The 14,446-nt window shown below is 45.0% G+C and overlaps 1 protein-coding gene across 2 annotated transcripts; it reads left to right on the forward strand.

Moving 5' to 3' along the window:
* Window positions 1-648: 648 nt before the first annotated feature.
* On the forward strand, window positions 649-8,500 carry zdhhc18a (zinc finger DHHC-type palmitoyltransferase 18a). Of its 2 annotated transcripts, XM_068570423.1 has the most exons (10): window positions 649-1,275; window positions 1,452-1,612; window positions 1,844-1,993; window positions 2,849-2,986; window positions 3,109-3,160; window positions 4,228-4,330; window positions 4,431-4,543; window positions 4,640-4,745; window positions 5,911-5,979; window positions 6,604-6,694. In XM_068570423.1, the coding sequence occupies exons 1-9, from the start codon at window positions 1,040-1,042 to the stop codon at window positions 5,950-5,952; spliced, it is 1,101 nt and encodes a 366-aa protein (XP_068426524.1). In that variant the 5' UTR covers window positions 649-1,039; the 3' UTR covers window positions 5,953-5,979; window positions 6,604-6,694. The 2 variants fall into 2 exon arrangements, with proteins under 2 accessions (XP_068426524.1, XP_068426523.1); XM_068570422.1 differs by lacking the exon at window positions 5,911-5,979 and having other exon boundaries at window positions 6,604-8,500.
* The last annotated feature ends 5,946 nt before the right edge of the window (window positions 8,501-14,446 follow it).

Here is a 14,446-nt window from a genome sequence, read left to right on the forward strand (position 1 = left end):
ACAGAACACTGACCTTGGAGTCATAACACTTCACACAGTGAGACCATCACCTGTTAAGCACCACAGACCAGAGAGCACTCTCCATGGTAACAAGGGCACTGTGGTTCACTCTCTGCAGCTGATGGGTTGGTTGGTACAAAGCCAGGGTTATTAAATTAAATGCTCTTCTGGAGAACGAGTCCATGCAGAGACAAGTGGCAAACAGGTCAGACTGTATATCTTTTACCGAGAAGCAACAATCATAAGAGTATTAAGAAATAATGTATTATATATAGTGGCATGGGTTTGCATACGGCTTTGTCTTTTTTGCCAATGCACTGTGCTACTTTATAAATACCCACGATGTAAACCCTCATAGGTCTCATAGGTAGGTTACATAAGCATGCATGCAATGAATAGATATATTTTCAATACGGGCTTTAACTAATCTTTCGAGGTGAAACGCAGCACCTGGAGCCGCTTATGTGGATCCGCACAGATAATGACTTTGCAGGCTCTGCTGTTCGCCACTGATCTCCAAACCATCCGCGTGCGTAACGTTTTCTCCTTTTATACTCAGCGGCGAGGCCTGCGTGCTTACGTCACCACCCACCTCGTGACGTACGTTGGCTGACGGCGACAAAAAAAAAAAAAAGGAAAAAAGGAAACGCCAACTGTCGCAAGAAGCTTCAGCCCGGAGCTCGTCCGTTGAATTTGTGGTAAAGGCGATTTAAAGACAACTAAACAAGTACTAGTATTTATGAATGGCTTTATTTTAACTATCGAAGATGGTAGTTAAACTCGAGTCAACTTCGGAAGTGAGTCGGCTCGTGAAGCTCTGCCCCGGAGGAGACAGCCCTCAACGGCTCCGCTAGCTCGCGGGCGTCAGCTCTCGGGATGGACGACTGAAGCGAGCAACGCATCCGCGGACTATGACCTGTGACTGCGTCTTGAGAGGACGGTCTCTCCGTAACGCGGCCGAGAAAATGAGCGCTGTCTTGTGAGTGCCTCCGGCGACCTCCTCCGAGCCCCGCGTCGAAGACCCGTTGAACGGCACACGATGAAGAACTGCGAGTACCAGCAGATCGACCCGCGCGCGCTGTCGGTGTCGCCCATGTCGGCGCAGCAGAACCGCGTCGAGAAGAAGGTGCAGCGGCCGCGGAGGAAATGGGAAGTGTTCCCGGGGAAGAACAGGTTCTTCTGCGACGGACGGATTATCGTGGCCAGACAGAGCGGCGTCCTTCCTCTGACACTGGGCCTTATTGTTGTCACGTGTGGCCTTTTCTTTGCATTCGAGTGAGTAACTAGCAGTGCTGTTTTGTACGTTTCTTTCTAGTGAGCCCTGAATGCAGCATGACCTGTCTATTCTAATGTACCGTATGTATATGCAAATAGAGATATGTATGTATGCATGCATGTACACACACGTACGTGTATATGTAACTTGGTTTTGCCATGTTTGTCTTTTACAGTTGCCCCTTCCTCGTGGAGCATCTGACCGTCTTTATTCCTGTGATCGGTGGGGTTCTTTTCTTGTTTTCGGTCATCTCCCTGCTGAGAACCAGCTTTACAGACCCGGGCATCCTACCCAGGGCCAGCCCAGAGGAAGCAGCAGACATAGAGAAGCAGATCGGTAAGGCACAACCTCGAGTCGCGTACGTGGAACAGATGGGGGGGTAAAAGAGCTTTGCCATATGGGGGATGGTGGCTCTTCGAGGGGCATGTTGGTTTGAACCCTCCTACCAAGACCTAATCAGCTTACACAAAAGACATACCTCTAATTATTCCTTTATTATATAAATAAAGTGAGTATTGGGTGAATATCAAATGTGCATCATTCTCTCCCCTTGTGCTCTATTTTAAGATACCTCAGGATCCTCTACGTATCGCCCCCCTCCGCGAACCAAGGAGATTCTCATCAACCAGCAGGTGGTGAAGCTCAAATACTGCTTCACTTGTAAAATGTTCAGGCCTCCTCGGACCTCCCACTGCAGCCTCTGTGACAACTGTGTGGGTAAGGATGTGGTGGGAAGTTCCCACGTATGCCAGCTGCACTAATTAAACTCCACAACTTGCCATCATTGCCAAGAGAAACATACCATACTGCTTGGCAGGTCGGGTTCCAGTTTTTCTTCATGTCTTATTATGTTAATTTGTCTGGAAGGTGCAATGCTGAAATGTAACAAAATCCAAACAATACATTGTTGTAAAACATAAAGCCATCTGTGGATCTAGTGGCCATTTGTCCAATAAATCAAAGAAAACTAGCATAAATCAAGGGGCCACTGATGCATCATGGGTATGTGGATTACACAACCAAAAGAATGCAATGTCCATGCAGGATTCAGATTTTTTTCTGATAATTTAACTAAACAAAGGAATTCCTCATGCTGCCTCTCCTACACTAGTAAATAATCTACCCAAGTGCATGCTGGTCCTATACCTGCCTCCTACATGCAACCGCAGGTGCCTTCAGAGTTACTCAATTAACAAATACATGAACAACCAAAAGACTAAGTAAACCTAGACAACAACAATAAATGATGAGTCTGAACTTAAAACTATCAAAAGAAAATTTATCCTAATATATCAAAATCCAACCTAAATAAGCAAATGATTAGAATAATTAAACAATACTACTTGTGAGTAAAATTACGTAATATCCATAAAGCTCCAACTGTTGATTACAGCAAGAACAAACTGTTTCAACAATCGCACCTGAGTGACGGGCAAATCCTTAATTAATATACAGGATTCGTTTTATAATATTGAATACATGTACGATCACATGTGGGGTATTAAACCATCCAATTTTTGTTTCCAACTATGCCTCTCATCTCTATGTTTACTGTTTGTTTTTCCCCCTCAGAGCGGTTTGATCACCACTGCCCGTGGGTGGGGAACTGCGTGGGCAAACGCAATTACCGTTTTTTCTACAGCTTCATCATCTCTCTGTCTTTTCTGACGTCGTTCATATTCGGCTGTGTCGTCACGCACATCACCCTGCGTGAGTATTCTCACAACGTATAGAGACACGCATGCACTCGGTAGTGTGTCGTGTTACCACAAACCACTTTTACTTTGTTTCTAATTCGTCCATTTTTTTTTTATTTCTTTCTTTCTTTCCAGGTTCTCAAGAAGGTAAAAGCCTTGTTCAAGCCATCCAAGAGAGCCCTGCCAGATATCCTTTCTACATATTACATTTTCACATAATCCAACCTGTTTATGTGATCATTGAGATGTTATTTTAATGTGCCACTCTTCAGTGCCAAGAAATAGCACAAGTCACACTGTTGACGAGGCATTTCCTGCCACTCCTCAGCCTAAGCTCATGCTTAATAGGATCAGCGGGTTAGTGTCCAGCAAAGCGGTGCTTTTAGGCACACAGCGTTCCAGTAGGAGGTTTGCTGCCTCATGTTCTCTCGTGAGATGATGCCACTGTCTAGACAAATAAAGAAGGCATGACGACAGAGTGGTTCAATTTGTTATTCTCAGACGGGGTGTGTGCGGGTTTCCTCGTGGTCACAGGAGACGCATGACATCATGTCATCATGTCCTCTTTTTGGAGTCTGTGTGTGTCTTTCTGAATTCCGAAAGAATACATAGACGGTTATCTCAGGGAGGAGATGCTCTAATTAAATCATTAACCTTCAAGAGTCGTCTGTGGCATTTTTTAGCAAATGTACAAATCAAGTATAACAAGCAGCATGTCCATTGTGATGAATTACATATCTCAAAACAAATGGAAAACCAGTGAGTTACTGCCTGGTAGGTTAGAAAAGAGATGCATTGTTTTATGTGGCGACAACATGTTCTCGTGGTCATCTGGGTCACAGTGGCGATATATAACACACAATTACTAATGTGTTGACCTCGGTGGACTTTAAAAGCACTTTTCCATTTTTCTCTAATTTAATTTTCATATATTGGAAGAATGTGTGACGTGGTCGTGCCATATTTGTAGTACCATAGCTTCAGAGTATGGTATTAATACCACCCATATGTTGTGTATATTTCAGTAAGTCATGACATTGAGACGTAAAACTCGCCTGTTTTATAGATGTTATGCAGAAAGGAACTCCACAATAGGGAAACAATAGTTGGGTATCTTGATCAATTTGCAAAACTACTTATTTACACACATATTCAGCCGTGCGGTTGATTTCAATCGTCATTTTGAATTGCCATTTGTCTGAAATGATCCTTGGAAATGGTGTCGTTATCGTGCCTTGACTGTTCTGTGCGCACTGTGGTGGAGTTGGTGATTTGTTTCTTCTCCATCTGGTCTATTATGGGCCTCTCAGGCTTCCATACGTACTTAGTAGCCTCCAACCTCACAACAAACGAAGATGTAAGTACTCGTGCCCCTTTCATGACACCGTTCACTTCATGATCATTACAATCGACTCCAGCCACTAACACGCGGCGTTCTCTGTTCGTTCACTGTGCAGATAAAGGGCTCCTGGTCAAGTAAAAGGTGTACAGAGGAGTCTGGGAACCCGTACAGTTACAACAATATCATAACCAACTGCTGTGTGACGCTGTGTGGCCCGATGCCCCCAAGGTGAGTAAAGACCTCATGAACATGTCTTTGATGATGGCATCATGTACAGCGCATGTTAAAGTGCATCCTAACATAATGCTCTGGTCTGTCCTCTAGTCTGATTGACAGAAGAGGTTTCGTGCCTCTTGTTGAGGCGACCCCTGCTTCTTCGACCACGGAGATGGAGCTGCCACCCTTCCTGGCCAAGAATGATGCGAACATGGTGGGTTGAGCCAGCTTGTGGTCCCTCTCCTAATCCTGACTGTCCCATGGATCCTGTGATGTGTTAGGCTATGTTGTGCTTTTCCACTCTGTGTCCACTTCTTCATCCTCCAGACTTCCAACACGAGTCCCTGGCCAACGTGCATCCGACATGAATCTATTTTTATATCAACTTTATTGTTATTGCGTATGAAAACAAACGGCAGCGCACATGTTTTTAATTGTGACTGGACTGTTAGGTAGTGTCTGACTGGACTGGGACAACACATTACTCTGGCTCAGCCTGGGATGGATTGGAACTGATGCACAATATGAAGCCAAATTATCCGCAGCAGACATTATGACGCTAGCCAATTACTACGACTGAAGAGGTGGTTTACGCTGAAACAACACTGCTGTGTCACGTGTTTAAGCTTCAGAACAAAATGTCTTGGACTCCACCCTGAACTCTTTTCGGCATCACCGAGCAGTTAAAAATGCATGAAAGTGGACGGAGTTTGAGGAGTTTTTTTACAGGTCGAAATTTGCACAGTCACCCTGTCAGACTGCTGCAGGTCAGCATCTACCTCCTTCTAACTATACTGTGTTTGCTTTGGTGATGACGAGTGCACACCAAAGACTTCATCACTGCCTTTCTCGAGCATCCTCGTGGTTTTAGATCATATTTTGTATTTGATTTATCACCACTTTATCACAGATTCGTCACATGTCTTGCATACATGTGTCATTCAATATTGTCAGCATATGATGTCTTAGATATATTTAATTTAATATTACCACTTTTATTTTTATGTACATTTTGTATTTAGCTAAAGTGTTCTTTTGTGTTATGTGTTATATATATATATATATATATATATATATATATATATATATATATATATATATATATATATATATATATATATATATATATATATATATATATAAAATTTCTTTGAGATTTTGTTCTCTTTTTTGAATTTCCAGTTTTTCCAGTCTTCATTTGTCCGACTGCAGATTTTAAGAAGTTGTATTTTCTGAGGTGTATTTCTGGTATTTCAGTAGGTATAAACTAGTGAACGTGTTTACTTATGATAAGCATTTGTTTTGTATGCATATAACTTCATTGCTCAATTCAAGATCTGCCACTCAAGTGTTGTACCGTATCCATTCCACCCTGCTAGGAGGAGAACTGTCAGGAGTTTTCTTTGTCCTGCACAGCCTGAAGGGCACTGCTGTGTAGACGGTCCATGGTAAGAGTAGGGCCGGGCGACAGACCAATCACAACATCTCTTCACTGTGGCTTTTTTTTTTTTTTTTGTGCAACATACTTTGGGTTTAGGTTTAAAATCACTGTCATTTGACCAGTTCTATCTCCTCTAAGAGCTTGTGATTGGTGTGGAAGGGTGCCTCGCTTGTAACCGTGCATGCTTCACTTCCATTCATCCTCGTCTCATTAACATTCGCTCGCTCAGTGTGGAATGCAGCTTGTGTTCGACGGCCGATGACTTTATTACTCTGGTCGTCTCTAGTTAGCTGAGCGGTTTCTCGTGTGTGGGTTTCGTGCATGCGCGGTGTTCTGCATAAATTGTTTCTCCTTTCTGTCTCTATCGGGAGCCAGAAGAAAACGGGAATCTGCTTCTCCACATGTCACTTTACCCGCGTTGCATCGTCTGTGTCTAACTCACTTCTTCCATGCGTCTCCATTTGAGTCTCTTGACAATCATCGGCGCCTTCATGGCTTTTCACTGTGCTTGAGTTCTCAACAAATAGTTCTAATCACACTGCAGAAATCTCTCCTGCTGTTTTTACCCCCCGATGACGTGGACCCGTTCCCCCCCCTGGTTCTTGACATTTTTCTTATTTTCTCCACGCAGTGCACGCGGAGCACGAAGGATGTGCTGGAGAGGATGGTTCACTCGTTGGACTCTGGTGGCCTGTGCCCTCCTGGAACGCCAAAGACCAGCCCTCTGGGCGTAGAGGTGCCCGGCGGGGCGGCGACGCCGCCTTCCACGCAGCGCTCGCCCTCAGCTGGCTGCTCGCGGCCCGTGACCGCTCCTTGCCCGCCGTTCAGCAGAAGCAGCAGGAAGAGAGACTCTCTTCACTCCAGCAACCCGGCCTTCCGCCTGGCTTCTCCTTCCCCGTCGCTGATCCACACTACGTTGATTCTGGGCAACGCACCGGACATCGGCTTCATCCCGATACCCTGAGGACCATCAGGAAGTGGAAGGAGTCGCTTGCCGCCGCTCTGGCGATGTGTTTTTTTTTTTTTTTTTTGTGGCTTCTTTGCATCGTGGTGGTCGTGTTGCCGTTCGGTGTCTCAAAGATGTCAATCTGATGAATTGGTTAAGCGTGACTTGGACGGTTTTTATGTTTATGTGAGTTTTATCAACAATGTCCTACAATACTACACGTGTCCTTCAGGATGAAGGTAAATCTTAGTAATACTTGGAAGCACAATATATAGAGATATTTTTTTAAAACACCTTTTTATTGAGACACCCAGAACATGCCTCCACACCTTCCACTGAACCTCAAGCCATACGTCACAGCCGCAGCATTTTTTTTTTTTTTTAAGTTCTTGCTAATGTATATTATGCAAACGGGTCTTTAAATCCTGGAATACTTACAGTACACGCGTGGATGCTCGACGTACAGAAACACACGTTTAGATTTACTGAACTGGCAATGCACTGAACGGTGAGCCGTTTCAGGATTATCAACTCCAAAGTTGGCCTTACATCATGTCCCGTCATTTCCCGTCATATTGACCGACATCATGCTTAAATGTCATCCGGTGGATCCATCTTCACGGCATTCAGATGAAACGAGCAATCAAGAGTGTGAAGAGGGAGCGGAGCGCGAGGGGCGTTTATTTATTTATTTATTTAATTGTACAATGTTCGCTGTATTTTGTAGTCCGTTCTGCATGTTGTGTACATCAGATGCGCCGAAGCTAAATGGTAAATATATTTTTCATCATGTGAGGTGTGTCACTTTAGAAGACCGTCGTTGAACTTTGTCCAGATATTTTTCACGTGTGACTGGGAATGATGACATAGTGTCTCTACATATTTTATACTTTCCATATGTATGTCTTGCTTTATGTAATTTGTTGGGTGTTTTTTTAAACCCAAAGTATTTAGATCAAACTCAGATTAGCTGCTCCCCACCAGGGCTTGGATTGCAGTGTTTATCGCTGACACACTGTTCCCTGTTTAATGTGCTTTACTGGAATGCTTTCAGTGAGCATCTGTTGTATTTAATTTATTTTTCTACGGCCGTGCGTTGCCTGTTACGAGTGTGTTGGCGGTTACGGCGCAGACTCGATGTGTGGACTGTTTTCAAGCAGAGTAATGTTTTAGGAATGTTAATGAGGTCTCTTCACACGCTCCTTTTCATGGCCGTGACCTTTCTGTCTTCTCACTGTCTCACCCTCTCTGTTGGTGGAGTACAATGGTAGTAAATGGCAGTGTGTGCCACTAGGGGGCAGCATGTGAATACAGCTCGCAGTACATTTGAGTAACATGACAACCATTAGACAAAAGGCCTTTTGATGTATTATTTTTGTTTTGTACTTTGAGCGTAGAAGCTGTACATAGGTTGTGAGTTTGTGAAGAACCATGTTGCCATAGTCAAAGGGTCGTCCATTTATCCGCCTGCATCAAGACCCAGAGGTTGTGTAGACATTTAACAAGCAGTGCTTGTATGGACAAACTGGTTTGTTTGTATTTTGTAGGATGTAACAGTGGAACTGTAACACACACACACAATAAAAATGATCACCTTTGTTGATTTTGGCATTTTATTCTGGTGTTTTTATTATTTTTAATCAAATTTTAACCAGAGTTATACATGCAGCCACGTACTAATCGCATAGTGAACCCCTGTGTTCGCTTTTTAAAAAAAAACCAAGAATGACTTCAAACAGACGAATGTCGGCACAATCGTCCATTGTGACGGCGCCTTCATGGAAACAATGAGGAGATGCGTTCAGACCGGCAAAGCCCTCCGGCAACGCAGAGGGCCGGCAATGTGGACGGACAGACGGGTGGATGTGGACTAGTGGTTGGGAACATGGGCCTGAGTTGGTCCATGACGGGGTCACAGAGTGACACAACTCTGTTAGTTCAATGTACTTACAGGTCACGTGCAGAGGCATTCAACAAAAGGCAAAAACAGATCTGATGCTCTGCCACCTAATACGATTACGTCTTTTTGGACTGTGGCTCGGAGAGTTCTGCTCTCTCTTTCAAGTTGCCATGCAGAGAAGAGCGACATGGCAGCGGGCTGAATCGTTTCCTTGGCGCTGCTGGTGACCTGATGTTTATTCTGTGCCCACGGTTCTACTTTTGTAAGCAGGCGGTTTGCCTGTATAATTACTGAAATTGAAAACTGGAGACAAAGAGCCTGAAAGCCAGAGATCACAATGGATGCGCCGCAGGGCGGCTGCAGTCACTTCTGGGTGCAGAAAAGTGAGAATGTTGCTTCAAACGTCTTTTTTTTGTGTTGTTGTTGGAAGGAGTGTCTGCACGTAGCAGCTGGTGATTTTATTCACCATTCAAAGAGGACGCTTTAAATGCACAATTGTGGGTTATTCTCTACAGTGTGTGTGTATATACATACACAGTTTAAAAATAATAGTTGTATTTAATTGGCAATTTCAGTGCACCTTTTAATCCTTTAAAATACCCCAAAAAATCTTTCTGAAATGTTTTAGAAGAGTTGCCAAATTAGAAAAATTGTAAATATAGGAAGAAAAAGACCAGTGCTACAGATCTGACTGTCATGGTTGCGTAACAGAACGACGCAGATGTCATTAAATAGGATACCCTTAATGTACTTCTTAAGCTTTTTAGGGATCCAATACATCATTTGACTTCAAAAGAGTCCATGCTGAGCCGAGTCAGTATACCTGTATATCTTAAGCTAACATGAAACAGATGGCCAGACCTTTTGGCTGAGCGTCTCACAGGAGGCAGAAGAAGCCCCACTGCCTCAGCAGCTGTGTTGCATTTCGACTACAGCCCTCCATCGCCGAGAAGGCTTTAAAATGTTAGCGCGAGAGCAATCTGATGCTGAGCCTGAAGTTAACGCCAGTGAATGTAGGTCATCGGTGTGTTTTTCGTTCGATCTGTCGACATTGTTGACGCGTGGATTCCTCGCTGGCTGCAGGTGATGATTCGCTCGCAGGAGTGTCTCAGTGTCACCGGTACCGGTGTGGCACCCGCAGACCAGTACGGGTCTGCTAGATTTTAGAATAAAAGGGTGTATTTTCATCAAAAACTTACATTTACCTAATGGAAGGGTATCGCCTGTCGCCACGCCATCTACCCTTTTCATGAGGTGAGTGTTCCTTATACCGACTTAGCCCAGACTTCAACGTCCAACGTGACACTTTTACTTGGCTGGTTCTTTCTCTTTTTATTTCATTTTCATTTTTGAAACACATGAGCAAGACGCGGTTATCGAACAGCCGGGAAATCCTCATAAAAATTCCAGCTCTTCCAAGAAATAAGCCACTGCCGATTCGTCCCCCTCTCCCGGGGCCCGTTTCATCCGCTCCGTGATTCATCGTGCTCGTTCCTCTTCGGGGAGCAACGTTTGGCCCCCGCCGTCATGTGCCGTGGTGTGTGTGTGTGTGTGTGTGTGTCACGCTCCCACAAGTCCTTTTCCTCATCGCTCGCCGGTCTGACCGGAGCAGAAGTGCAGCACCTCTGACTGACTCACGGTCAGGGCCGCTGTCGACATCGCTTGACGCTGTGATTTCGAGAGCAGAAAGTGCGCCAGTGAAGCCTGACATAATCAAGCCTGTATTGAGCAGAAGCAGCCAGCCGCCGGCGGACATAGTTTGTTACCCCCTGCACAGTGGACCATCAAAAATAAAAAAAAGTGAATCCTGTGGGCAACGTGCACGTGGTGGTTGTAACACAATTACATAGCCCGCCTTCTTGTGTTTTGCAAGTGGATGCATGCAACAAAACTACGCGCTTGACCTGCGAACAAGAGTCAGAGCAGGTCCACGGTTTGCAACTCATGCACACTCGCTCACACATGACACCATCAAGATTTCTCCATCGGACATCCGTGGAGACGTGTGCACGCCTGTGTGTGTGCAGTTTGTTCAGCACTCAACGCTGTTTGTTTACTGCTTTTTCAGGGAAGTCTCCGAGTGTAACAAGGGTGGTTTGCAGCAGCGTATATGTGTGAACACCTAAAAAGCCGTGAAAGCCTTTCATCCTCCAGAGATCATGATCGTTTTCTTTTGCAGTTCTCCTTCAGAGCACACGTTTACAGTAGTAAAACGATAAACGTGTGCTTAGTATGAGTCTTAATCTATCAGAGTGACAGACAGATGCTCGCTGGTTCATGTTGCAGAGAAATGTGCATCCACATTGATGCATTTGCAGTCTGTTGCAGAAGTGCACACACGTTTCTTTCATGTGCTGCAAGCAGATTGATTTCAGGCCTTATCGAACAGTCGGCATGATAAGGTCTGACCCCGTGTTCAGTGTTGTTCGTTGGTCGGTCAGTGAGGTAATTTCATGCAACTATCGGCGTTGTTTGACATAAAAGTCTTGATCCTTGGATGTTGGTCTTGATCATATCCTTCACATTATCATAAAAAGTATTTCCGTTTTATTTTTATTTTTACGTGCAGATTAGTGAATAAATAAGAAGATGGGACATCTTGCAGTGGAAAAACATCGGCTGTGCGTGGTGCAGTGGAAAGAGCTCCCCATGGAAACCTGAATATGTGCCTTGGAGCTGAATTAGTGTACCAGGGCACCACAGGGTCAGACCTTATCACGGCGGCCATTTTCATGCCGACTGTCTGATAAGGACCTGAAATCCATCCGCCTGCAGCGCGTGAAAGAAACACGTGTGGACTTCTGCGTCAATGTGGATGCACACTTCTCTGCAACATGAACCAGCGAGCGTCCGTCGCTCGCTCACATCGCCACAGTTTCTGATCGCTTAAGAGTCATAGCAAGCACACGTTTATCGATTTAATGAGGTAAATATGTGCTCCAGAGGAGAATTGTAAAGGAAAAGAAGATTAAATACCTCTTGGAATACCTTTTTTATCACGTAATTGATACACAAATAGGCATTTTGTTGCGAGATCAGAATACTTCTTCCTTTAAATGACTTTGATATCATTACTGTGTGGATCGTCAGGCAGCCATACTGATTAAGAAGGAATGTGTTGTGTACAGATGACGGTCTGGCAATAACCTGCAGCAGTATAAAGGCCACTGAAGCTCATGTCGCACTTGGTCACAGGCCCAGGTTTATGAAGCAGCAGCCATAAAGTCAGATGGTAAAAGAGGTGGTGCAAGGTGACGAAGAGAGAGAGACTGTGCTACTGAGTCACTGGAGGGACATGACCGAACATATTTCCCATCTCGTTTGACTACAGCGAAGGCCGCGGCGGAGTTTTACGAGGAAAATGCTCCGTGTCGCTTATTGCTTATGTTCCTTTAAAAGCACTTAGGTCAGGAGGAGAAAAGGTGACGCATGTTCTCGAGTGAAACTCAAGGTTTTTTAGACGTATGGCAAATTGTTGGAGACTGGGCTGGATGTCAAGTGGCCCCCTTGTTGCCGCTAATAGCTCTACAGTATGCAACTCGCAGCAGCTTTCGGCCATGTGTGCAGCATGCCCGCCTCCTGCATGCTCTCCGTTACCGAGATTAAACCCTTCACCTGAAAACCTCGTGTGAATCTGTCAAGGCGAGAGGGGGGAAAAAAAAGAGCCGCGGATTTGCAAATGTCCGATCTAATTGGCGCGGTTTGTTTGTCCGATATCACAAAGTGTTTTGCTGTTGCTCTTGGAACATCCAGGCCCCACTGCATGATGGGATACACTTTTGACTGATCCCATAACCCTTCCAGAAGAAGGAGGAGGAGGAGGAGGAGGAATGAAGAAATCTGGACGTTGATCTGAGAAACGTGCCGCCGACCTATTTTCTTCTGTTTCTTACTGACTCGTCTGTTTTCGGAGCGGTATCGGTTACACAAGTCCTGCGGCGCCGATATGATCATGACCTCAACAGCCAGCGGCCTCGGAGGGAACCGCTCCGTCTTTGCGGCTGCGCTCGACCCCCAAAGGTGACCGGCGAATCAACACAATCGCTCCCCAAACGTGTTGCGCTCTTTATCGCCCCTCAGGCGGAGTGATTCGCTCAGCTACTGGATGTGGGGAGGCGGGTGGGGGGGGGGCAGGATTTCTGGGAATGAAATGAGAGCCTGCTGCTAAATAGGGGTTCCCTCTCACTTCTGGTAAATGCTCCAGAGAGAGCGATAGAGAGAGACAGTTCTCTTCCCTGGTTGCTTTTAATATGCAATGTCCGTCCCTGGCACATGTGTTGAGAAAATGACATGTTTATTTCATAAGCTTTAATGGTCCCATTTTGTGTCTCGGCGGTATCTGCGCTTGGAAGTATTTCATCGGGCGAGAATCCCACCAGATTGAGAACCCCACCGGGAGCCATTCATCCACCAACACCAAAGCGTTTTGTGTAGTATTTGACGTTGTAGTATGCAACGGGGACCCTGACTGGAACGGCTGTGGTGCAGTTGCACAACATGATTTAAACTTCAGTTAAGGAAGGACGTCCCGGTCCGGGTTAGGACACAGAACGAAGGTGAGGGTGTTTTATCACCAGGGCCATAGCTTCCCTCTACGCGGGCTCTACTATAAGCAGTTAATAAGTCACATGTGACATATGCATGTGCTTAGCTGAGAGTTTGAAGAAAAGAGGGAAAAAATATATATTTAGCATATAAGAAAAGGTTTCCAACACTCAGTTGATAATATATTGGGGGGAAATATCACCCTCGAAAGGAATTTCTTATCTTCATGCAGATTCATATAGATCCACATTTCTAGCAACAGCTGCTATTTGACCTACATTCTTTCTGTTTGGATTATGTATTTGACATAACACACAACTTTAGCCTTCACCCTTCCACCCTTAAAGAGAGTAAAGTGAGCCTTACCTAATGCATAGCCAAACACTATATTTGACCCTTGAGCTTTAGAGCGCTTCAACTGCAATAACCTCTCTTGAAACAGTCACAGCTATGACATAACTATGAATAAACCTCATCCTATCACATGAAACCATCTCCAAAATGACCCATCGGATCACATTTATGACCTAAATCAGTCTTCAAATGCATCATAATCTTTGGGAAATACTGTACACGGTTTGAGAAACAACATCAGTAGCAAAACAACAGAGCGGCGTCCATTTGTGATCGCTTTTTTTTTTTTTTTTTTTTCCATTTTAGCGTGCAGGTGTGGACCGTCCTGGGAGCTGATGCATAATGCCACTTAAATCTTCAGTGTATTCTGGTGTGGTTGTTTTTTTGTGTGTTTATTTTTCCGCCAGTACACCGGTCGGCTCTGCCAAGCACTACTGTAATCAATCAAGCGGGCAGCGGAGAGAGTCTGACGTCAGAAGCGTGGCCGCTTGCGTAATCTCGCTCCGTAGATTTGTCATCCGGGGCAATCTCAAGAAAGTAAACTCAACCTGGGACCCGGCGGTCCAGCCTGCTAGGTCAACTCAACCTGGCTGAACGGAGGACGTACAAGATATTATGTGCAGCCTCACACTCTGACAGAGTCAAACTGTTGTATTAATGCACAAAGTAAAATTAGGCATGCTGCGTAATGACAGCCACGCTGTGTATTCGCAGCAGCTGCATCACTAT

The sequence above is a fragment of the Clinocottus analis genome, unplaced genomic scaffold, assembly GCF_023055335.1.
Source record: "Clinocottus analis isolate CAN_PGR_092001 unplaced genomic scaffold, fCliAna1.0.p SCAF_9, whole genome shotgun sequence".
Taxonomy (NCBI): Eukaryota; Metazoa; Chordata; class Actinopteri; order Perciformes; family Cottidae; genus Clinocottus; species Clinocottus analis.